At 44.0% G+C, this 24,495-nt stretch overlaps 1 protein-coding gene across 1 annotated transcript; it reads right to left on the bottom strand.

The window, feature by feature from the left end:
• Nucleotides 1-441: 441 nt before the first annotated feature.
• bend5 (BEN domain containing 5) lies at nucleotides 442-20,960 on the bottom strand (the record flags this gene model as incomplete). The annotated part of the gene is made up of 6 exons (XM_084309179.1): nucleotides 442-1,003; nucleotides 2,899-3,112; nucleotides 5,858-6,006; nucleotides 17,585-18,128; nucleotides 19,506-19,636; nucleotides 20,774-20,960. 6 exons carry the CDS (start codon nucleotides 20,958-20,960, stop codon nucleotides 807-809), a joined length of 1,422 nt encoding a protein of 473 aa, XP_084165305.1. The 3' UTR covers nucleotides 442-806.
• Nucleotides 20,961-24,495: the final 3,535 nt, after the last annotated feature.

Below are 24,495 nucleotides of genomic sequence, written 5' to 3'. Positions count from 1 at the left end.
AATACGTCCGTTTTAAATCAGGTGATGCTGTGGAACCAGACCTCCAAAATAATCGGACTATCCACTCAGGATTAATCTCTAGGCGCATCAGAATATCTGTGCAACATGGCATTTACCGATTAAGACTTGCGTAGTTGACTCTGCTTTTAAAAGTGCTTGATATTATTCACCAAGTTCCCATTCCACACATTTAAGTACCAATAGCATACAGTCAAGACCTCTACAGCATTCAGCACTTAGCCACTAAAATGGCTAACCTCTCATACCTCTTACACCACATGCAAGCCAGCATAATCATCATCGCAACATCTTCATAGCATCAGAAGACTTTATCCAGGGAAATAATCTCTCTTTCTTCTTCTAAAGAGTTTAAGGACTCTAAATTATGTTCTGACACAGAACAATAGCTTGAGCGCCAATTCATTTTCAAACAGTCACGTCTCATAATCTCTGCTTTAAGTCACGCAGATGCATGCACCTAAAAAAACACATCTCCCCATCCATCCCACTTAAAGCTTATAAAAATACTCATACCAGTTCATATGACTCAAACCAACGTGCTCAACATTTGACTGCATTCATTGGTGGGTAAAGCTGTCTGTCGGCCAATTGGGCCAATTGAGCGTGGTGAGCAAGAGGAGGGTAGTTGTGAACCGTATCAACGTTTCACGTCCAACGCGTTGAATAAGAACTCCTCCCCAATGATTGTGGCAAGAAGCCCTTTTAGCCGCCCATTCGGAGCCCCCTCATCTTTCTCCCACAGACCACAGGGTAGGAGCAGGTGCCGGTGTGACAATGGGTGAGGACTACATGCCATCGTAGTTGAAGTTCTCCATCTTGACAGTCTGTCTGATGAGCAGCTTGGACTCCCGCCGCTCCTCGTTCTTGATGGACTTGTTGATGTCCATGATCTTTTCACAGATGTATTTGTTCACTTTGGACAATCTCTGCGTGATCTCCGCGCTGTCGGCCGTCTCTTGAGACACTCGGTCGTAGAGACACTCTGCAGAGAGAGCCAGCGTGAGACATGAAACAGAACTAAATCGCAGATAGCAGGCTGTCTCTTGGAACACTTTTTTTTTTTTTTTTTTTAGAAAATCAGCTAACGCTAGCAGCTGCTACTCATAAGGATAGCATCCCTGCTGTCTGTTGTTGTTCCAACCATTCATAAATCCCTCTGGTATTTTGTATTCTGTTCCAGCCAATCCCTCCTGCAAGCATTTAGCTAACGTTACACAAAAAAGCAGTTTCACAGTTGAGTGGCAGCTATCGCTAGCTATTCAGCCAGTTCGCTTGCAATAGCTCCACGGCCAGAGTGCACACTGTGCTCTGAGGCAGCGACACAAGGCCACTGCCTGTCATCCTTGATTTAGGAAATAGTGCCCGCTTCCTTAACTCTGCTATGATAATGTTCCATAGTGCCCGCTTCCTTAACTCTGTTATGATAATGTTCCATAGTTTATGGCACAGCAAAGCTCCGGGCACAACAGTCAGATTGCAGCAACAGGTATCACAACTTGTTTGGGTTAGCTACATTAGTCAATAAACCAGTGCTTCTTAAGTCTCGTGTTAGGGGCAGCATGGTTGGTTGCTATTGGGGCTTTTGGAATCTTGTTACCATATTGTGCCAAATATAAGACTATTTTTCCAAGAAAAATATCTGGAAAAAGTGTGTTGTCTTGAAAGTCTAGACAGATTGCATCAAACGAGTGTTTCCCAAGCAAGCCACCATCTTTCTCTCTCTATCTCCCTCTCCTTACACACAGCCTGCAGTGCCAGGTGCAAAACAATTTTAAAATTATAAAAGAAAGAAAATATCACACACACACATGCATACAGAGAGATAGGCACCTGGAGAGATGGAGAAACACAGCGACCAGCTTGAGTCGGGAAGTTAAGAAACAACAGAGGAGTTACAATGCCAATTTTAAGATCATGGTGATCAACTAAGCAGAGTCATCAAACAACTGTCGAGCAGCCAATAAATATGATGTTACAGAGTGTAATGTTAGAAGATGGTGAGCCCGAAAGGCCACCTTAGAAATGCAGAGAAAATATATGAACCAAAAGATGTTAAAAACAACAGCCTAACAATGTGTTTTATTGTCATTATTTTCAAATAAATGTATAAATCTATAAATGTATTTCTTTATAAAAACAAGATTTGGTCTTCAAAAAAGTGTTTTTCCAAAAATGAGAAAAATGAGAAAATGAGAAAAGGCGAGGTTATAAATCAGGGTCAGTCTTATAAATCAGTCTTGTAAATCAGGGTTGTCTTATATTCGAACCAATATGGTAATTAAAAAATTGGAGGATGCTTAATATGACATACGTTCTTACTATTTGAGGCCAGCTTTCTGGGCCTTTAATAATGGTGGTCCATAGATGCTACACATGACTTTTTTTTTTATTTATTGTTTTACATAATACTTTCATATTGATAACATCAGTAGGATATCACAATGGGAAAGCACATTTCAAATGTCATCATGATCGGACATCGGACAGTTTACATTTTTGTCAAGTTTGGTGCAAATTTGGTGCTTTCACAAGTAACACACCACTTTCTGTTTACCACGCATTTTTCCAAAATTTTATTGGATCTTGCAGCCGTAGGGTCTTATCAAGGAAGGAGTTAAACTACACAACGCTTATTTGTTTCAGCAACAGCTTTGCAACGTTTAAGAAAATATTTTACATTTTAAACTCAAAGTAATTCGGTAGATCTTATTTAAAAAGGGATGTTTGTTATTATTTTGGGTGCAAACCAATCTTTTAGCTTTTCGACGACAATGTACAACCAAAGACGGTAAGCTAGGCTAGCGATTTGGCTCGTTTTGACATCAAAATGAGAAAACATTTTATTGACAATATTGAAATGGACATCCCTGACATTACCTCGGACTATCTTCAGCTTGCTCGGTGAGAGTGGAGGTTTAGGCAGGGCGTCTTTCTTCTTCTTGGTGGCCACTCCGGTGACACTGCGGTTCTTCAAGGTCTCTGTACCCCAGATCATGACGGCCAGGTTCTTGGTGAACTTGGAGTCTCCCTGGGTTCTCTGCAGTTGGTGCCACTTCTCCTCCTCCACCCAGATGCCTCCGCCCAGGTGCACCTACAGACAGTGGTGGATAAAGAAACAGTTAGGGGACCTTAAAGACTATATACACAGTATATAATATGTTACTTATAGTGCTGTGGTAGCCTGACCAATTGATTTTCAAAATGCCAGCACAGTGCCAGCACAGATGAAAAAGCCAGCAGATAATAGGTATGATCAGGCTAGTATGGTTTGTCTCATCAGTATGAGGACAGTGGCGTAGCAAATCCTTTGGCCCCCCAACAAAACCCTCAAAGACCACTGTGAGGGAAATCAACCCGATCAATGGTGTAGGTAGTCGAAGATAGACTTGGTAAACAAAGGTTTATTCAGAGTTATGGCCTGGATGACCCAACCGGGACACCAGCTGGTGTGGTGCGTCCCAGAGTGAGCTCAAGAGTCCACTCAGGCGTGGCTCTTTATATAGGGCTGAGAGAGGGGAATTCTGGGTAGGCTTGGCCCAGGTTGGGATATGAGGGGGGTTCTATGAGGGGAGGGGGGTTGTATCAGGTGTATCAAGGGGGGGGGGGTTCTAGTTAGGAGAAGGAGGAGGGTGGGAAATGTGGGTTGGGGGCTGGATAGGGCCGAAGGTGTGAGATCCAGGAGGGGAGAGGGTCCATGTTGGGGGGCCGGGAGGGGGAAAGGATGGTGTCAGGTGAGACATAAGGTGAATGGGGGAGGGTTGGACTGGTTATTATTCTCCCACACCACTATGGACTAGACTGGATCCTAACCAGCAGTGACTGAGCTCATCTTATGAGCTCCCTCTCAACCCATTAGAAATTGCTGGGAGAACAACTTTCACCAGCTAGAATGCATAAATACGATTGGATTACCTCTGCTGTGTCCTTAGCCTATAGATCTACACACTTCCATTACACGTTGCATGAGTCTGCCACAAAGAACAGCCAGCCTAAAGCCCTATTCGCACGGGACTAGTCTTACAGTACGTGAGGACTCATGGTAATAGAAAATAACCCCAGACCTCTGTGATTTCCAGGGGGGATTCGCATGGGATAACTTTTTACAAATGTGTCCCGAGATTGAACTCGACACTCCCATAGTTTTGACTGTAGGAAAATTATTGTTTCAAATGCCACCTCAAACTAATTCATAACAACGCCAAATACACTGCCTGAACACAGAGGTCATCTGATAATATTAGTCCCATGCGAATCAGCATCTCAGTAATTTGGGCTCGTAATTTGTTTTTGGTAGTAGTAAAATCAATACAGGAAGGTTGTAAATGCATTTCCAGTGCAAACGGCAAAACTATCTGCTTCACCACAGCATGGAGATCGATGGGCCTACAGTACAGTTCCTTCTTGAAAAATACATATACTGTAACGTTTATCCAGTTCATTAATTTCCCCCTGCTGGATTGTCATATATTTGATTTATCATTGAAAATAATATTGAAGTACCCTGCATGATTCATTTTTTGCATTAGGCAGTGCATTTGTCGTTGTTATAAATTAGTTCGAGGTGCCATTTGAAACAATAGTGTTTAATCACACAACCCCAACATTAAAAGCTATGGTCGTGTCAAGTTCAATCTCAGTCGCAGCGCTTTGGGGGGGGGGGGGGGGGTAATTTTCCAATACCATGGGTCCGCATGACTAATCCTAGTCCTGTGTGAAGCAGGCTCTAGGACAGTCTGCCTCATGTGGCCTAGGTGGTGAGGTAATGCAGGGGAGGGGGTGCACATGTCTCTCTCCTCTCATCATCACTGCAAAGTCTTTAGGATAGCATCCAAAAGGCTTTTCCCTGTGTGGCCAATATGCTTTAGGACCCCAGCCAGCAGACAATTTTTCCACTGACCTCAAGTTAGACAAAAAAAAACTCCATCTCTCTCCTCAGCTCGCTCTCTAGGTCTAACCTGTCAGTCACTTTAAATCCCTCTGGTGCAGATAATTAATACGGGGTCCCCAACGTAGGAGAGTTCTAATTTGCTTGTGTTCTTCACGCTTGGAGTGGCCTGCGGGCCCCACAGCTTGTAGTACCAATTCCCCCCCTGTCATCGCAGGCAGGACGCGGGGCTGAGTAACAGCGGTGAGGAGAGCAGGGAACCCTAACGGCCTAATAAACACTGATGATGATGCTGGCTGGGAGAGCAGGAACAATAATACTCTTCTCAACCTTGTTTACCTGCTAGGGCAGCCGGGGGGAGAGAAGGCTGATTAACAACAACTGCATGTTCCCAAGTTCACACGTGTGTTTGGGGAAATGGAGCATTTCCCACAGAATCAGGGGCCGATTTCCACCACGGCCCCCGGCGGCGGGCAGACAGCGAGGGAAAGGAAGGACTCTGGGAGGTTAGAGGAGTTATACAGGATGAATGAAAAGGGAGAGGAGAGGTGATGGTAGGGCTGGGCGATTCATCTCCGTTTCAATTTCTATTACAATTTTAGCTTCCCATGATCGTAAGAGAATCGAGATAAGGCGATTATTGTCCCGCATTTCTCTAATCTTGTCTTGTTGTAAATGCAGCGCACCCTTCCTTCACAACGGTGTGCTCCGTCCCTCTCCCTCAAAACCAAAACAGTATAGTTTCGACTAGTGTCGAGAGGGAGGAGGGAGTCGCTGTGCGTTTCTCCAGCGATTTTGAAACGTCAATGAGCGATTCGTGTTTAATAATCGTGATTTCAATATCCATCAAAATAATCGTGGGGAGGGGAAGGGGGTGGTGGAGTCCAAGGCAGAAAAGACCAGACCAAGCTCATTAACTAAAGAGTGGATACAAGGTGGAGTGAGACTGACCTTGCCGTCGTTGAAGGTGTAGACTGTCCTGGGGGAGGGCGAGTGGCTGGAGCTGGTGTTGGCTTCTTCTCTACACACCTCCTGGGCCTCCGCCATGGGCTCCACCACCTCCGCTTTGATTGTCTGGGTGCCGTTGTCATGCATAGGCTCTACCGGACAATACAAACATGGGAGCAAATGTTGAGATGCATTCAATGGAAAACAATGGGAACATTTTAGGCTAAATAGGATTTGAGTTCATTCAACAAACTGAATGTCAAGGTCACACAGGGATGATGACCTCGTGTGAAGAACAACAACCGTTTACTGTTTTGCGATGTTTATCATCGTTGACTCGACAGTCGGATCTGACAGACACTTGAAATGGAACGAGCCCAAATTAAAACAAAATCAAAAAAAATTAAACAAAGAGGTTTGTTTCTTCGTAATTTTTAACAAACACTTAAAAACTACTAAAATACATTTAATTTCAGGGAGACAGGGGGATTGAGGTGGGGTCTAAAAGTGGGAAACAATGCGTTTTAAAAAGGGGGAAAAGAAAGCACATTCCATAGGTCTGCCAGCTTGGCTCCGACTCCTGCAGTTATCTAACATCATGCGGCCAGGGAGTTTTCAGGTCTTGAGCCTTGGACCTGTGCCCGTAGTGCCCGCTTCCCAGCCAGGGGCTAGCCTTCCCTGTGCCTCAAGACAGACGCTTATTTTAGCCCAGTAGCTAAGCTGGCTTGGTGGCTGCCTGGCCACACTAAGCTCCAATGTAGCTGATGAGTTTTAATATCGGTCAGCGCACTACATCCCCGACCTTACAGCACCCCGGAGCGCTCTAATCTTTAGCCTGTCCATTAGATGGTCTAGCCAGTGGCCTGACTCCCCTGCCCAGGCCCGCAGGGGGGCTGAGGCTAACACTAGCAGCTGGCACTGCTGGCGCTCACTGCTGTGCACTGTAATGATACCACTTGTAATGACACTCTCTCCACTACGGTTCAGGCTCAACATTCAATAGAAAGACAAATCGACCATACATTGTTTGCAATGCTTTTATCGTATTGTGGTTTTTAATGGCTATTTCAACACCTGGCTCAAGAACAATGGTTGAAGATGAGCCGTTTGGCTAGCATTGGCACGTTTACACAGTGATGTTTTATTTTGTGTGTAGAAATAAAATCTGAAATAAATAATAATGTCTACATGGGTTTTTTGTTGTCAAATCCACAAAGAGCAATGAAAATGTAGGCCAATAAGAGTTTAAACATCTGCCTACGAAAGAGAGATGATAATCGCACACCATCGCCAAATACAGACGGGTGACAAATTAATGAGTGGAACAACAAATACATTACAGATGCTTCTCTACACTTGTACTACTGCATGGCACAATTAACACTTTCTATGCCACTCACGAGTTTTCTCGGAATTATTAATATCTCGTTGAAAGCCACTCACAAGATTTCTCTGATTTTTTTTTTTTTAGCGATCTGAAATCATATTGCATCACGCGAGCCTACCCTAATATACCCGAGCGCCGCCGGCGATCAGATGTGGAAAAAAGCGCCCCCTATCGTCTCCCAGATGACATAAGGGATTTTGGAATGGACTCAATGAAAATGGATGGGGAAAAAAAATCCTGTACTCCACATTTTCCAGTCCACTGATGCAGCCGGGGTTATCACAGTTCATTCTGGAGCCTCTGAGACCCGCGGAATCATGTGTACTACTGTATCACGTTGGATCTATACACTTATCGATTTTTTCGAATGGTGATCAGGAATTGGAATATACCAATATCATCTAGCGTTTATTTGAAAACGATTCATAAATAGGCCGACAAATATCAACGTTCTGGAATATTCCAGTAAAAGACGATTATCATAGAATGGTCCAGAATGGGCGGTTAGGTGGCGTAGCGGAGATTGCGTTCGTCACCAACCCCGAAGCTGTGAGCTGGATTCGCCTGTTCGAATCCAGCTCACAGCTCCGGGGTTGTCACCAGCTTGGCTGGCCGTTCACACTAATACAATTGGCTGTATTAGAGGGTGGGAGAAGCTGGCGGGGTGGGTCCGGGTCGTTGTAAACAGCGACTCCTACAGTTCGGTCGGGGCGCCTGCTAAGCGCGGATAGGACCTGAGTGGGATAGTGTGATCCTTCCACACGCTACGCCCTCTCAGGGAGGATCCGCGCTGCCAGGTGAAAAGAAGCGGTTGATTGGCTGGACGTGTGTCGGAGGAAGCACGTGATAGCCTCCACTCTCCCAGATGATCTGACTGTGGGGGGTAAGTGCGCAGCGAACAGGAAGGGATTGGGAATTGGCATACGAGGGGGAAAAAGATCAATAAAAAAAAAAAAAAGGAAATGGTCCAGAATGGACTGTTTTTTACCTCAAAACGGGTGCTTTTCAAAATGCTCTCAAACGGAAATGAAGCGATAAAAAACCAATCTGCCTTGACAGCACTGACTGGAAAAGGATTCTTTGATAAGCGACGGGCAGATTAGACACATAGCCATAATTTAAAACATAATTTAAAACATAGATTAGGCGATATTAAGCGTAACATTGGCGCCGATGGTGGCATTGAAGCGCTAACTCTGGCGCCACCTCGTGGCACTGAAAGTGTTAAGCAATTAACATTCTATCATGCTCCGATCTGTCAAGAGGGCAAGAGTAAAAGATCTAAGTGACCTTGAAAGAGAGCTCATTATTGGGCCACAGATGGCAGGAGCTTCAGTCAAATAACATTTATATCCTAATAGGAGTGGTATGGACAGGGTCAGAGGTCACTGAATGGTCCTAATAGGAGTGGTATGGACAGGGCAGGAGAGGTCACTGAATGGTCCTAATAGGAGTGGTATGGACAGGGTCAGAGGTCACTGAATGGTCCTAATAGGAGTGGTATGGACAGGGGAGGAGAGGTCACTGAATGGTCCTAATAGGAGTGGTATGGACAGGGCAGGAGAGGTCCCTGAATGGTTTGATGAGTATGAAAAGTATGTGAATCATAATGGCCTTTGCAGGCACCAGATCCCATCCCCATTGTACACCTATAGGAGATTTTTCACTGACGTGTTAAGACAGCGCTCTCCATCAAAACGCCAAATGAGGGAATATATTTCAGTAGAATGGTGTGAGACTGTTCTGGCAGCTTATGGTGCCAGATAACTATATCAATAACTTTATATTCCTTTTTCCTTTAATTTGTCAACTGTCTGTAGGCCTATTCATGGAATGGAAAACAGGATAGCAAGTGACAAGATTTAGAGTTGGGCCTGAATACTTGCAGTCAGAGAATAAACGTCCCCATTAATTGTTGACAGTTTACTTATTTTACTCATAGTACGCTTCATACGTCACTTCTGTAGCCAGATGATCTGACTGTGGGGGGTAAGTGCGCAGCGAACAGGAAGGGATTGGGAATTGGCATACGAGGGGGAAAAAGATCAATAATAAAAAAAAAAAAAGGAAATGGTCCAGAATGGACTGTTTTTTACCTCAAAACGGGTGCTTTTCAAAATGCTCTCAAACGGAAATGAAGCGATAAAAAACCAATCTGCCTTGATAGCACTGACTGGAAAAGGATTCTTTGATAAGCGACGGGCAGATTAGACACATAGCCATAATTTAAAACATAATTTAAAACATAGATTAGGCGATATTAAGCGTAACATTGGCGCCGATGGTGGCATTGAAGCGCTAACTCTGGCGCCACCTCGTGGCACTGAAAGTGTTAAGCAATTAACATTCTATCATGCTCCGATCTGTCAAGAGGGCAAAAGTAAAAGATCTAAGTGACCTTGAAAGAGAGCTCATTATTGGGCCACAGATGGCAGGAGCTTCAGTCAAATAACATTTATATCCTAATAGGAGTGGTATGGACAGGGTCAGAGGTCACTGAATGGTCCTAATAGGAGTGGTATGGACAGGGCAGGAGAGGTCACTGAATGGTCCTAATAGGAGTGGTATGGACAGGGCAGGAGAGGTCCCTGAATGGTCCTAATAGGAGTGGTATGGACAGGGCAGGAGAGGTCACTGAATTGTCCTAATAGGAGTGGTATGGACAGGGCAGGAGAGGTCCCTGAATGGTCCTAATAGGAGTGGTATGGACAGGGTCAGAGGTCACTGAATGGTCCTAATAGGAGTGGTATGGACAGGGCGGGAGAGGTCCCTGAATGGTCCTAATAGGAGTGGTATGGACAGGGTCAGAGGTCACTGAATGGTCCTAATAGGAGTGGTATGGACAGGGGAGGAGAGGTCACTGAATGGTCCTAATAGGAGTGGTATGGACAGGGCAGGAGAGGTCCCTAAATGGTTTGATGAGTATGAAAAGTATGTGAATCATAATGGCCTTTGCAGGCACCAGATCCCATCCCCATTGTACACCTATAGGAGATTTTTCACTGACGTGTTAAGACAGCGCTCTCCATCAAAACGCCAAATGAGGGAATATATTTCAGTAGAATGGTGTGAGACTGTTCTGGCAGCTTATGGTGCCAGATAACTATATCAATAACTTTATATTCCTTTTTCCTTTAATTTGTCAACTGTCTGTAGGCCTATTCATGGAATGGAAAACAGGATAGCAAGTGACAAGATTTAGAGTTGGGCCTGAATACTTGCAGTCAGAGAATAAACGTCCCCATTAACTGTTGACAGTTTACTTATTTTACTCATAGTACGCTTCATACGTCACTTCTGTAGCTAAGAAAATAAAATAAATGGCCATAAGGGTTGGCCACATCAATGGCATCACATCAACATAGCCTCTGTCTAGTATAGTTCAGACATAGTCTCAAATAGTCATACCTCTCTCCACACTACGTTAGCACTGTGCTAGCGCTGGAGAGAGGTCTGGTTGAACCTAGTATCATTCCACTATAGAGGAAAATACGCTCTGGCTTGTTTGTATTTCTTTAAGCCAATCACAATCATGCTGAGCGGCGCTAAGCCCAGAATGCATAGATGGTGCCCTTGCAAAAAATAGTGTCGCAGATAGCGGAAGGGGAGGAGAATTCCGACTGAAATAGTCGGCCAATGGCATGCTTATATAGCCGCAGTCTATATCCTGTGATTGAGACTAGTTCAGAGTAGACCAAATTGTGAGGAAGGAAAGAACAATCTCTGCCGCTGCTCACAGTATTTGAGAACACAGTGGCTCTCAAACCTTTTCACATCAAAATAACCTCAAGGAATCCCAGGCAGGGTCCAACATCCGATTTAGATATGCATAATTATTACAGAATTCGATGTTGTTCTAGTGAGGAGAGAGAGGGAAACGCATGACAAGAATAGTCATACATGTCATTGTTTGTGTTCCTTATGGATAAAATCATAGTGACATTAAACTATTCTTCATTTTGCTGAGGAACCCCCTGGAAACCCTTCAAGGACCCAGTTGTGAGAACCACTGTGACACCACTTCTACTGAGGAGATACACTGAACCCTTGCACTGAAGAACCATAGAAGTCTGCTTTGAAATGTTTTGGACAGGCCATGTGTATGCAGTTTTAAAAGCAATCCAAACCGCTTGGTGTGAATGTGATACGTAACGAATCAAGCAATCTGATTGGTCGCACCTAAATCGGCAGGGTCGGTCGGCAACCGGAAACAAACCATTCTTTTTTTTTTAGGCCTATCTGAATCAGATGGATAAAGCGATGATTTTATCCAGATGATTTGATTATTGTCCCTTCCACTGAGTTTATTAATCTAGCTACTAACTGGGAAGATTGATAAATTACAGATAGTTAAACCACGTTGAAAGGGGATTCCCAGTTCAACTGGGCATGCGTCAAGTCAACCCCAGTGCTGTCTCAGACGCTTTATTTGGACGAACTGGGAATCTAAATGGTTACATTCTCGCCTGAAAAAATATTAAAACTGTATAATAATAAGTTGTATGTTAAAACAGTGTTCAAACTTGGAAAATAGTTGACATATCTGCCCGATTATGAAAAAAGAAGGCCAGCTAGTTGTTAGTGTGTGTGTATGTTGCATAGCAAGTTAGCAACCACCTTGCAGTGCAGGCAGCCAAGAGGGCCTATTTTATTTTGAACATTATTATTTAATATTTACTAATAAAAACTATTTAAATTGAAGTGTGTCTTACTTTCATATTGCCATAGCCTACTTGGTTTTATAAAAGCAATATCTCACTTCAGACCGTGGCATATGGTTATTATATCACAGCTAGGGGGCTACGCTTTGCGTCAGGCTGAACTACGCCCCTTAGCTGTGATGTAATAATAATCATATACCTTGGCCTGTCATGAGCTATTGGGGGCGACAGTGGCTCAGGAGATAGATCGGTCGTCTGGTAATCGGAAGGTTCCCCAACCGTTCCCGGTTTGATTCCCGCTCCTCCCGTTCAGTGTGTCGAAGTGTCCGTGAGCAAGACACTCAACCCCTAATTTCTCCCGATGAGCAGGTTGGCACCTTGCATGGTTGCCTCCGCCATCGGTGTGTGAACGTGTGAGTGAATGGGTGAATGTGAGGAACAAAATTGTAAAGCACTTTGGATAAAAGCTGTTATATAAATGCACCATTTACCATTGCTTAAAAAGTGCTCAGCCTCTACGATCTTTAACTATGAATGAATACAACGCTCTAACGTACCATCTTTAGATGATAAAGTTTGAAAACATTGTTCCTCTGAAAACCTAAAACAGACTTCCATGGTTCTTCATCTGAGGTATTCAATTGTACACAGAGTGAAAGTTTCACAAAGTGGTCATAGAAAATAACAAGGGAGTTTGGTGCCACTGTTACACCATTAGGGAGGAGGGCTCTGCATTCATTGTCAATGCAGCTTGCCTGCCTTGGTTTGCTAGTGGAGCTTTGGGGAAACTTGCAATGCTCAGGTTCACAAATATTGATCAAATATAAAACATGTGATTTCCTACATTCAGTCAGTGGTATTGGCCTTCTACTCTGTGGTGGAAACTGCAGTGTTTAGTAGTCTTGGGCATGCTCATAAATGTGCTGTTCTGTGGCCTGAGGATTTCAGGCCTGTCAAAGAAGAGCGTCAGGGTGCAGCTGGGTAGCGCAGTGGACTAAGCACTCGCCTACCACCGCAGAGACTCTGGGATAAAATTTAGCTGTCAGCGGTACCCCCGGCTTGGTCAGTCGTCCCTACTAACACAATTGGCAGTGTTAGCGGGTGGGAAGCCAGTGGGGAATGTGTCCTGGTCATTGTAAACTGTGACTCCTACTGGTCGGTCGGGGCGCCTGTTTAGCAGGGAGGGGATCTGGGGGAAATAGCATGAACCTCCGCACGCTAGGGATGGGTACCTTTCACATTTGAACCGATACCGGTACCGGTACCGGTACCTGTGAATCGATACCGGTACCCAACGGTACCTTTTTTCGGTACTTTAGTCTCAAGAAATTTAATTTACCTACCTCAGTCGTAAAAAAAAATCCAAACTTCAAACTACAATTTTGACAGTTTTCGGCTTGTCATTGCTCCGACTGCTTTGTTGTTGAATCAAGTCAAATCCTAGGTAAGCATATATTGTGCGTGTGAACGTTGACATAAAAAAAAAAAAAAAAAAAAAAAAAAAAATCAGTTTCTCACTTGATTCGATACTCGGTAGTACCAACGTGTTTCGGTTCGGTGCCTCAAAAGTACCGAATTCGGTACCCATCCCTACCGCACGCGTTACGTTCCCCCAGTGAAACTCCTTGCTGTCAGGCGAAAAGAAGCGACTGGCGACTCCACATGTATCGGAGAAGGCATGTGGTAGTTCTACACCCTCCCCAGGCCGACAGTGGGGCAATGCGCAACGACCAGGAAGGGAATTGGCATAACGACTCAGGCTACGTTTAGACGAGCGTTTTGGGATGGAAGTCTGAACAGAAACCGCAAAAGTCGTCTTGCGGTTTCACTTTTAATTTTGCGTTTAGACGAGCGTTTTGGGGTGGAATTCTCCGTGCAGACGACACTGTAACAACTCGAGACAACGGAGCCCCGCTGTCACACGATTGGCGCATATGTCACATGACGTGCTGTGAAGACCCGCCCTACTCTGCCTCTGATTCGCAGAGTGTGGGTGGGGAATGTGATTGGACCAAAGCAGAGTCACTCACAGACAGTGGGTCCAGTCATAATAGTTGTGATAGCCGCGGGACAGATTCTTGTGTATTTAAAAGTACTGCCAATGTAGCCTTCAGGTGATCGCCATGGATAGAATCAGACATGCTTTGTTTACGCTTCTAGGCTACTGGCGCATGCCTGTGATGTAAGCAGTAGGCGCGACGAGAGCCTTGGCGACCCTTTCGTCATCGTTTTATGCGTTTTGACAGTTTAGACGAGAGCGCAAAGGTTTACCGTTTCTAGGAATTCACCCTGGAAGGTGGTCTCACTTTTTTACGGTTTCACCCCGTAAAAACGCTGTTTCCGTATAAACGAAAGGCACATCTGAAAAAATATTTTTGCGGATTCACCTGCTAGCGTTTCCGTCTAAACGGGGCCTCAATTAGAATGGGTGAAAAATACAGAAAAAGCCCAAAAAGAATTAGAAGAAAAAGAAAAGAAGAGCACAAAACAGCTGGCCACTGTTGTATGCTTGAATCCAATGTGCCAATGTGATTTGATCTCCGGATTCAATACATACATTTTTTTTATCTCCCAGGCAACAGTTACTCAGTCAGAAGCATTTTATATTACCTACACAAAAAGTCCTGGCAACTTATTTGTCAAACACTTACCCCCAGGGAACAAAATAAGCACCCGCCAAGCGCCAAATGCGTGTAGATTTAAGGTTTGGCGAGTAAAAATGAGAGGTCTGCCCGCCACCTGGCGTGTAGTTCATATCGATACTCTTATTTTGAAAATCCTGTGCGGGTCTCATTTCCGCCCCAAGCGCAGCTCCAGTCATAATATCTATGGCTCCGGCAGCTAGCAACGTTCGGTTCATATGATACTCTTATTTTGAAAAACCCTGTAGCAACTCCGCGCGTCATATCCGCCCAGTCGGTGCTTCTGAAAGCAGAGCAGCGCTACACAGCAGTGCGCCTACACGACCCGAAATAAGTCTGTGGTGTTTTTTTTCTCTCACAACGGGTCAAATGCATCTACATGCTTTGCACCGTCGCCATTCCTTTATGCCCACATCGCCCGAAATTAACGTTTATGTACCATTACAATCACTACAACGTTAGCGTAAGCTAACAAGCTAATCCTGATCAGAGGCAGAGGCGCAGAGCCATAGAGAACAGCAGACAGTGTCTGTGTGTGTGCGTGCGTGCGTTTGGAAAGACGATGAAGTCACTAGTCAGTAGGGCTGGGCGATATGGCCTAAATATGATATCACGATATTTTCTGACCTTTCGGCGATACACGATACGCATCACGATGTTTTTCTTTTTTTCCCCCAAACAATTCATTATGAGGCTTACCAAGACAGTATTTGAGTTTGCAAGCTAACATTAAAGACAAAATAAAATACCCATGCATTTAGCATTTTTATATTATATATTAGATTTAGATTATTGGATTATTAGATTATATATTGCATATATTTAGCAATGAGATATTATATGATTTAGATACGAAATATGATGAATTGAAAATGGGGGACCCTGATGTAAACAAGACGAAAGTCTTTCTCTGGTCTGCATCCTCCAGTCCACTGTTGACTGTTGTTGTATTGAGCTGTACTGTATTGTACCTATGCTGCAATCTGTTAATAACGTTTATATTCATTCAGTCGGCAAACAGAATCAGTTTGATTGACAGTCGCGTCTGCCAATTACGTCACATCGCTTGCACCCGCCCTGCTGTTCTTAGCACCAATCGGCAAGCGCGTATTAATTTTTTACTTCCGCTATTGGAGAGCTCAATGAAAACAACAATGGCAGCGGTAGCTCGCCGCGGCCGACTTTTACCTTTTAGCTCTGCAGAATGACTAAACGACTGGAGGCATAATGATTTTACTGCAACGGATGTTATAATAAAAGCATTTCCATACATCTGTCTGATTGAAAACGTTATTAACAGACCGCAGAATGGGCACAACGGAGTCAGCACGGGCTGAGATATGAACGGCTAATGCTTGCTATATCTAGGTCGACCCTCGGTCGTTGCTATGTAAATACGCTGATGTTATTGAAAGTGTAACTATATAACGTCAATGCCACAAAACGAATGCCTTTGTTATCATAAGTAGTAACTTTTGATGCAGTAGTGTGTGTGTGGGGCGGCGCTGTTCAAAAGTGTCAACGTGTGGACCAGATTGACGCAACACAAGCCTCTTGGGCAAAACATCACGATATCCACGATACGTTTAAAAAGTGTATCGTTAATGAACTGTACCCGATATTTATATAATATCGTCATATCGCCCAGCCCTACTAGTCAGGACTCAGGACAGGATTATATTATAGTAAACTGAGGATTACTGAGGATGGACAGATAATGTTGATATTCAAATATAAAAAAGTTTCGAGAAGAGTGGAAGTTTGAAGACAGACTACTAGACTACAATATGATGCGGGGTGGTGAGTTGAAACAGTGTGTGTGTGTGTGTCCCGACCCCACTTCTATGTTTCAATAGATTATTTGCATTTAAAACTATTAACGCTGACTCATTCCTTCAGTCCACTCAAAATGATGCTAATATTCCTTATGTTGTTTATGATATTAATTGAAAATAGCATATGAGAGTATTATATAGTAATTATATAGTAATAATAACACATGGCGATATACTAAAAAGCTATTTATAATTTTTGGCTTGTAAAAAATCTGCCTGGCTGGTAGTTTTTTAAATCTACCAGCCAAATGGCTGGTAAGTCAAAAAGTTAAGTTTGTTCCCTGCAATGATCCAACTTCTTAAAACCAAAACCTCTCTGTCTGTGTTTTCTGGGGGCTGACATATTTTTTTTTATTGATCTTTTTCCCCCTCCATTTTCCTCCGATTTTCTCCCATCCCAATGTTAGTCGTATGCCAATTCCCAATTCCCTTCCTGGTCGCTGCGCACTTACCCCCCACAGTCAGATCATCTGGGAGAGTGGAGGCTATCACGTGCTTCCTCCGACACACGTCCAGCCAATCAACCGCTTCTTTTCACCTGGCAGCGCGGATCCTCACTGAGAGGGCGTAGCGTGTGGAAGGATCACACTATCCCACTCAGGTCCTATCCGCGCTTAGCAGGCGCCCCGACCGAACTGTAGGAGTCGCTGTTTACAACGACCCGGACCCACCCCGCCAGCTTCTCCCACCCTCTAATACAGCCAATTGTATTAGTGTGAACGGCCAGCCAAGCTGGTGACAACCGCGGAGCTGTGAGCTGGATTCGAACAGGCGAATCCAGCTCACAGCTCCGGGGTTGGTGACGAACGCAATCTCCGCTACGCCACCTAACCGCCTGGGGCTGATATCTTTTAATAATTTTCACTCCAAGTCACATTTGATTCAACATGTCAATGGCCAGAAAACAGACAACTCTGTTGAAATGTTGAGAAGTTGGACCATTTCAACAAATTCGGGGGAGGTGTTTGACAAATAAGTGGCCCAGATTTAATATGTTTAGGTAATTTAAAATGCTTCTGAGTAAGTAAAATGCTTCCGAGTGAGTCAATGACAGAGCATGTGTGTGTGTGTGTGTGTGTGTGTGTGTGTGTGTGTGTGACGTGTGTGTGTGAGAGAGAGAGAGAGAAAGAGCGTGTGTGTGTGAGTGAGTGAGTGAGTCAGTGAGTGAGTGAGTGAGTGAGTGAGTGAGTGAGTGAGTGACTCACCGCTGCCCAGTCTCATGAGGAGAACGTCCTGCAGTCTTCTGTTGAAGTCCCTCAGCTCTTTGACCTCGGACAGTAGGCTGCCGTACTCCTTTAGCTTCTTGGCCTGTTGCACCAGCTGCCTGCGCGTTCTCTCCAGCTCCTGCTGCAGCCTCCTCATCTCCTCCTCCTGCTGCCTGTAGCTGTGGACCAGCTCCTCGTACAGCACTCTGGGAACTACAGCTGCAGCCACCTCCGATACACCATCTGTCTCCACCCCCTGTTGTTGTTGTTGTTGTTGTTGTTGTTGTTGTTGTTGTTGTTGTTGTTGTTGTTGTTGTTGTTGTTGTTGTTGTTGTTGCTGCTGGTGGTGATGCTGGTGATGCTCCCCCTCCATCTCCTCCTCCTCATCCTCTCCTTCCTCCTCGTCCTCGGCCAGCCGGTCCTCCTCCAGGTCCTCCTCTCCCTCCACGCAGGAGCTGGCTGCGTTCCTCTCTAGGCGAGCCACCACTGCTGCCAGGCTCTTAGAGGAGTTGGAGCTGGGGCGACCCTGGTCTTGGGAAATGACCTGATGGAAACAAGACAATTGTCAAGTTAGGACAGAGACAGTCAAGTCAAGTGGGTGGAAATTTTTTGATAGTTGTGAACTATAAAACTTTAATTTAGAACTACATTCAAATGTGTGATGTTGTTGGATGTAGGACTATTTGTATTTGAGGAAAAACAGAGTTACCCCCCCCCCTGTCACATACACAATCAAAAATAATGATTCAATTAGAGTCAGTTTTGCACTGTGGCTGTATGTTGAGCAGATGTGAAAACAGCCTGACAGACATCTTGAAGTGAGATGCAGACAGATTGAGAAACAAAAAAAGGTTGTTTTGACTGATTGGTGATGAGTGTGGTGATGAGTGTCGTGACTCAGTGACTGTCTCCATAGGAACTGGGAAGAATGGAGTCACAGAGTTCTTTCATGAGCTGCTCAGAGGATTTGTGTGTGAAAGGGCAGCTGTCCAGAGTGCTGAATTTGTTTTAATCCAGCACATGGTAAAAATAGCAAGGGGGATTTTGGGCATTGGCCAAGCTTGCTGTAATGCATTGTAATGTATTATGTATCATAAATATACCTACAGACCGGGCAGCTACGTGGCGTAGTGGGCAAGGCGCTCGCCACGAAATCTGGAGACGCTGGGCTCGCCTGTTCGAGCTAGCGCTCCACATTTGCTTTCAGTTTAGCTGGTCGTCCGTACTAATACACATTGGCCGTATTAGGGGGTGGGAAACTGATGGGTGGGGATTGGGCGTTGTGGACAGCGACTCCTACAGGTCGGTTGGTGCGCCTGCGCAGTGGAATCAGGAAGTGTCGGGGGCAGCGTGAGCCTCCCAGGCGTTACTCCTCGCCACTGAGAGATCGAGCTGCGCAGGTGAAAAGATGCGACTGCTGTTACCTCAAGTACCGGAGGGGACTTGTGCTATGTATGACTTAGTCCACATTGCAGCCGGCTTGTGGGAGGCAAGAAACAGTGTTCGTGACAGGGGAGGGTTGAATTGGATGATACGAAATTGGGATGGGAGGAAATATAGAAAATGGGAGAAAAAGTGGACCAAAAAAAAAATATATACCTACAGACATATTATATAATACTTAGCTATTGCTTGTATTTATCCATGTGAATCATTGCAACCATAATACTGATGCAGATGCGAACATCGCACCCATACCAACTTTGCTGAACAAGTTTAAATAACCTTTTGTGTAATGTCATTATTAATTGATTAAACTATTGTATTGCACTGGTACTTGGCTTTTTTGTATCGTTGATGCATGTGTACTTGGCCTGGTAATGGGCTAACAATTGATAATGTTACTGGTGCCGGCACATCCTCTTAAGCCCACCTGTTCCAATAGGTTTCGAGGCAGCCTCACTATTTTAGTGAATCCTACCTTTTTATGTCTGAGTGGCAGCCTCTCCTCCCCAAAGTGGTTCTCAATGGAGTTTCCTGCATTCTTGGTGGACATCTTGGGAATTTTCATCTTCTTTTGCATTATACTGTGTTCAAATTCCTCTATTGTTTCTGTGAAGTGAATAAATGGTTACATCAGGAAGAAATATAATTTGTAAGAAATCACAGAGATTCCTCATAATAGCATTTCGAATCATAAGAGTACACAGACCTGTCTTCAACCATGTCCCACGCAGGGATCTCCATTCTTATTAGATCAAATAATCAACCATTGCATGAATTAACGTTATAACCATTACAAATAAATGCTAAGTTTGTTGACACTACCTCCAGGCACAGCTGACGTTAGAAAGGATCTGAGATCACTCGCATCTTAAACCCAGACTGTTCAGAAGGAGGATTAGTAATCTAGCTAAATAAATACCCTACTAGCCTGGGAAACGGTCGTACAGTTTGTAGGCTACGGTACCGTTAACTGTAACCAGGCAATGCGTAGATTGTCTCTGGTTTAGAATGGCGGGGAAGACTGCTGTTGCTAGATACTGAGATCAGCACTGTTGTTATTGACAGACTGCTTGTTACAAAGTCAAAGGGCACTAGAGACGAAAACATCCCACTGGCTGCAGCACCGCGTCTCATAATAACACTGCAGCTAAGCTAGCAAGCTAACTGCATGCAGGAAAACTAACTAGCTATCGTATTAACTACAAACGTACTAAACATGATGATGTGTCACTATACATATAACAAGATACCAATCGCAGACGCATGACTGACTGTCAGTGTTGATAAAGCTTGAGTTTGGACAGAATGCATGATGCGCATGCAGCTAACTGGCTACAATGGAAGACTACCTTAAGATTAGCTAGATAGCTAACATGAGCTAACAGTTGTAAACAACCCCGTTGGTCTGACACATGTTAACATTACATGACGGCAACCGGTACAAACGTACTGGAACTAAATAGTCCAGGTTATTCTAAAGATGACACATCGAAGCTATAATAAATCGCTGCACCTCAGATTGGCAAAGCTAGCAGCTAACTAGCTAACGTGTTAGCACGACGAGCTATCTAGTTGTTGTTGTGGCTCTCAGTGTCAGATCCACTCTGCTGTCCATGTTCTGACAGACCGGGCATGTTTACACACGTCCCGAGTTCTGTACTCAATAACACGACTTGATCTGTGAAGATATGACGGCGATGCAAAAGAGAAAAGGTGTGGCGTTGTTAGCTTGTCCCAACTTACCTGCAAGGGCAAGGATCTGTGCTTTGCACGGCTGGCCTGAACCATCCTCTCCAGTTCTGTGATGATGAACCAGATACACCTTCTGATTATCAAAATCTGTTCTGTCTAGAGGTCTGAAATCTTTCACGTTCGAAACGGGTAACGCGTAGCACATGTCGTCTTCCAAGAACCTAACAAAAGCATACATTGTTTATTTATCTTTTGGTCCTCCACTTTTTGGATATGGTTGACAGTTCTCTGTAAGTATTAAAAAAAAATATATATACACAAAGGGGGGATTTGGGAGGGTTTCTGCGCTCGGCTACTCGCGTCTGGTCCACATCCACTTCACTCAGACTGAGATTCATCACCAAGGCATTAGTAATAGAGATGATTTTAACTTGTATCAATGCTAATTAATTGTTATAAACAACGCAGATTATGTTTATATATGTAACACAAACTCAACGTTTATATTTGCACTCAATATTTAGTATTATGAAACATTAAAACATCTCAACCCATGGAAACATGCTTTCTGGACAAAGAATGGAAATAATAGTATTAACAATATCAACTCTTTAGAGTTATATCGATATATATTTTTTTTCTTTATAAGAGTCACATGGAGGTGGCCGACTGGCCGTTTCTCATTCCCATTTCATTTAGGAGGTTGAACAGGGTATTTCTATGGCGCTCCTGGATCATTAAGCTAATCAATATAGACACATCACCCTCCCTTGGTCTCCCCATGGAATGGTACCAAGAGACCAAAGAGAATAAAGCCACCAAGATGATTACCTGCCTGATCTGATTTCTTTGGTGTGTGAGCCCTTGCGTGTGTGTGTGTGTGTGGGTGTGTGTGCGTGTGCGTGTGCGTGTGTGTGTGTGTGTGTGTGTGTGTGTGTGTGTGTGTGTGTGTGTGCTTCCATGTGTTATCAGTCTTTACTCTTTTCATCTGTCCTCTCTTTCACATTAGATAGACCTGAGGCCATCTGACAAAAAGGGACTCTTTGTTATTGTAAGACAGCCAGGTAGTTATACAATGGGATGGATTTCTTTCAGTTGTTACTCTAATGGAGAGCACCACAGTCGATAAACGACACTAACAATTTCGTTCTGCCTCGACTCTCGTAATTGAAAAGTAACCGATGCAGAACTATGGATATTTTTATTTTCCTTTTTTGTTATTTCATTTAATAGTTCGAGGCATTGATTGATTGATTGATTGATTGATTGATTGATTGAAAACTTTAATTAACAGATTGCAGAATGGGTACAGTACAGTACAGCACACAATTGTTAAGGGGATGCAGACCAGAGAAAGACTTTCGTCTTGTTTACATCAGGGTCCCCCATTTTCAATTCATAATGACATTTAATAGTGTATTATTTATGATCATGTCAAATGCCAGCTTTGAAGTTATTTATGTTTACTGTGCTGTATGGCTATCCCAGCAGATGTGTTGGATATATTTTATAGGTGAGATTCTCTTGAGAAACAAAGTAGCAGTTGTTTTTTCAGTTGTTGGATACACATTTTTAACTGTGTTCTCTATTCTGCTGTTTTTCAGTGTTGTAGCTGACTGGTCATATATCTACGAGCAATGCTTGCAGCAGAAGAGACACCAAAATAACCCCTTTTCTCTAAACAGTCATTTTGTCAAACTATCATAAAATACTTACACAAAAGAAATAAACAGTTTCTTGAAATACAGATAGACCTGCAACACAGAAGAGGGCACCGTAGGAGTTATTTGAGGCTGAGCTATAGATACCTTGTTCTACTTATATCCAAGCGCCACTGCTACCCAGCTTTAATAAACTATAGCGGGAAGGAGAGCGATAGACAAGAGATTTGAGCAGCTTCTAAACGAGCCGAACGGAGGATTACTGTTAATCTAATCTCCTGGTCAATGGTTCTCCTGGCCTTGGGACTGGGTCCGCTGTAGGGATGCTCAGTTCCCTGGAGCTGTCACAGGGCTTAAAGGGGAATACCACTCAGTGTAAGGATTCACATAACGCTATCACCGTGGGTCTGGGACAGTTAAAGCACTGTGTGTGAGGTTCTGTGGACACAAGCAAATCTATTCTAGAAATAGACACCAGAGGGCTGCGGCTCTAATGTGAATCACATCGTAGTCCTGGATGTGCTCCATTGACAGTGAATAAAAGACACATACACATTGTTTTTGACAGATAAAATGTTTGTCTGAGCTTTAACACCCAAATGAGGTTTTCTTTATTTTAGTGCCGACCCAGACAATGTATCATATTTCCCATAATTCAACCCAGGTACTACCATAGACACCTTTCCCAGCCGTATCCCACTGATTTCCAATAGAGCTGTGCATTGATTGATTGATTGATTGAAAACTTTATTAACAGATTGCAGAATGGGTACAATACAGTACAGCTCAATACACACAATTGTTAAGGGGATGCAGACCAGAGAAAGACTTTCGTCTTGTTTACACCAGGGTCCCCCATTTTCAATTCATCAGGACATATATGACATACATGACATACAGATAGTCAGTACTGCTACATCTATACATTTATGACATACCAGATTTGCAAATACAGTACTGTTTGTGATACAGAAGGAGTCAAGAAAAGGGAGTATATACATTTGACGTAGAAACTGTACATTGGAGGAGGTTGGGTGGGGGGGGTTGGGTACACTGGGATATTGACAACCATACTGGGTAATTTACATTGGAGGTGGGGGGGGGGGGGGGGGGGGCACATTGTATAAACAAGCAAAACTGTACATTGAGGGGGGGGGGGGGGGACTCTGTACAAACAAACAAAATTGTACATTGGACTATTGACAAGACCATACTAGGTAAATGACTGTACATTGGAGGGGGTTGGGTTAGGATATTTACAGGGGCCAGTGTTGCATTGCAGTCTCCCGTAGGTGTCTCTTGAGAGAGGTTTTGAAAGTGGGTAGTGATCCACATTCCTTTACAGCTTTGGGTAGGGCGTTCCACATTGATGTGGCATAATTGCGAAACGTGTTTAGTCCCTTATTTGAGCCGAATCTGGGTTTAACATGATTTGTGGAGCTCCCTCTGGTGTTGTGATCGTGGTATTCACTGACCTTTGGGAAGTATTTTGCCATGTACATGGGTACCTTGGTCGTGTAGTGTATCTTGTAGACCAGGCCCATTGCAAGTTGCTGTACTCTGTCATCTACTCTAAGCCATCCTAGGTTGTCAAAGTGGGCAGGGGTGAGGTGGGTTCTAGGAGTAAGGTCAAGCAGTGGTCTGACCAGTTTGTTTTGAGATTGGTGTGACATTATAGATTAGACAGGTCCTGTGGAGGATAGGGGTGCGATGTTCACTAGTGTAAACTGACCTGGTGTAAGACATTGTAAAAGCATCCAGGAGAGCTGAAATGAAGTGGTGTGTAAATGTAAATGAAGGATAACACTTTTCCCCTGGCTGCCACGCAAGGACACACTCTCTCTCTCTCACACAGACATTTTGTTTGTTTTTCTCACCTTAAACTAATCCTAAAAAGTCCCACATTGCACATTCATAGTTTGTCCGTTGCGGTACAGTGAGTTCCCTCTAGCATGAGCACAAAGGACAGCAGATATTCTCCCACTGTCATGTTGTCTCTCATCCCTCAGTCAAATCTCTCTGGGGGAAAATGTGGTCATGTGCAACCCATCAGTGTTGAGTTTTCCTAAGCTATTGGCTTGATGAGCAGCAGAGGACACAGTGATGCTGATC

This window comes from Notolepis coatsorum (assembly GCF_963971535.1).
Source record: "Notolepis coatsorum genome assembly, chromosome: 2".
Lineage (NCBI taxonomy): Eukaryota > Metazoa > Chordata > Actinopteri > Aulopiformes > Paralepididae > Notolepis > Notolepis coatsorum.
The sequence above is the reverse complement of the archived record's forward strand: the minus strand, read 5'-3'. Positions and strand labels throughout refer to the sequence as shown.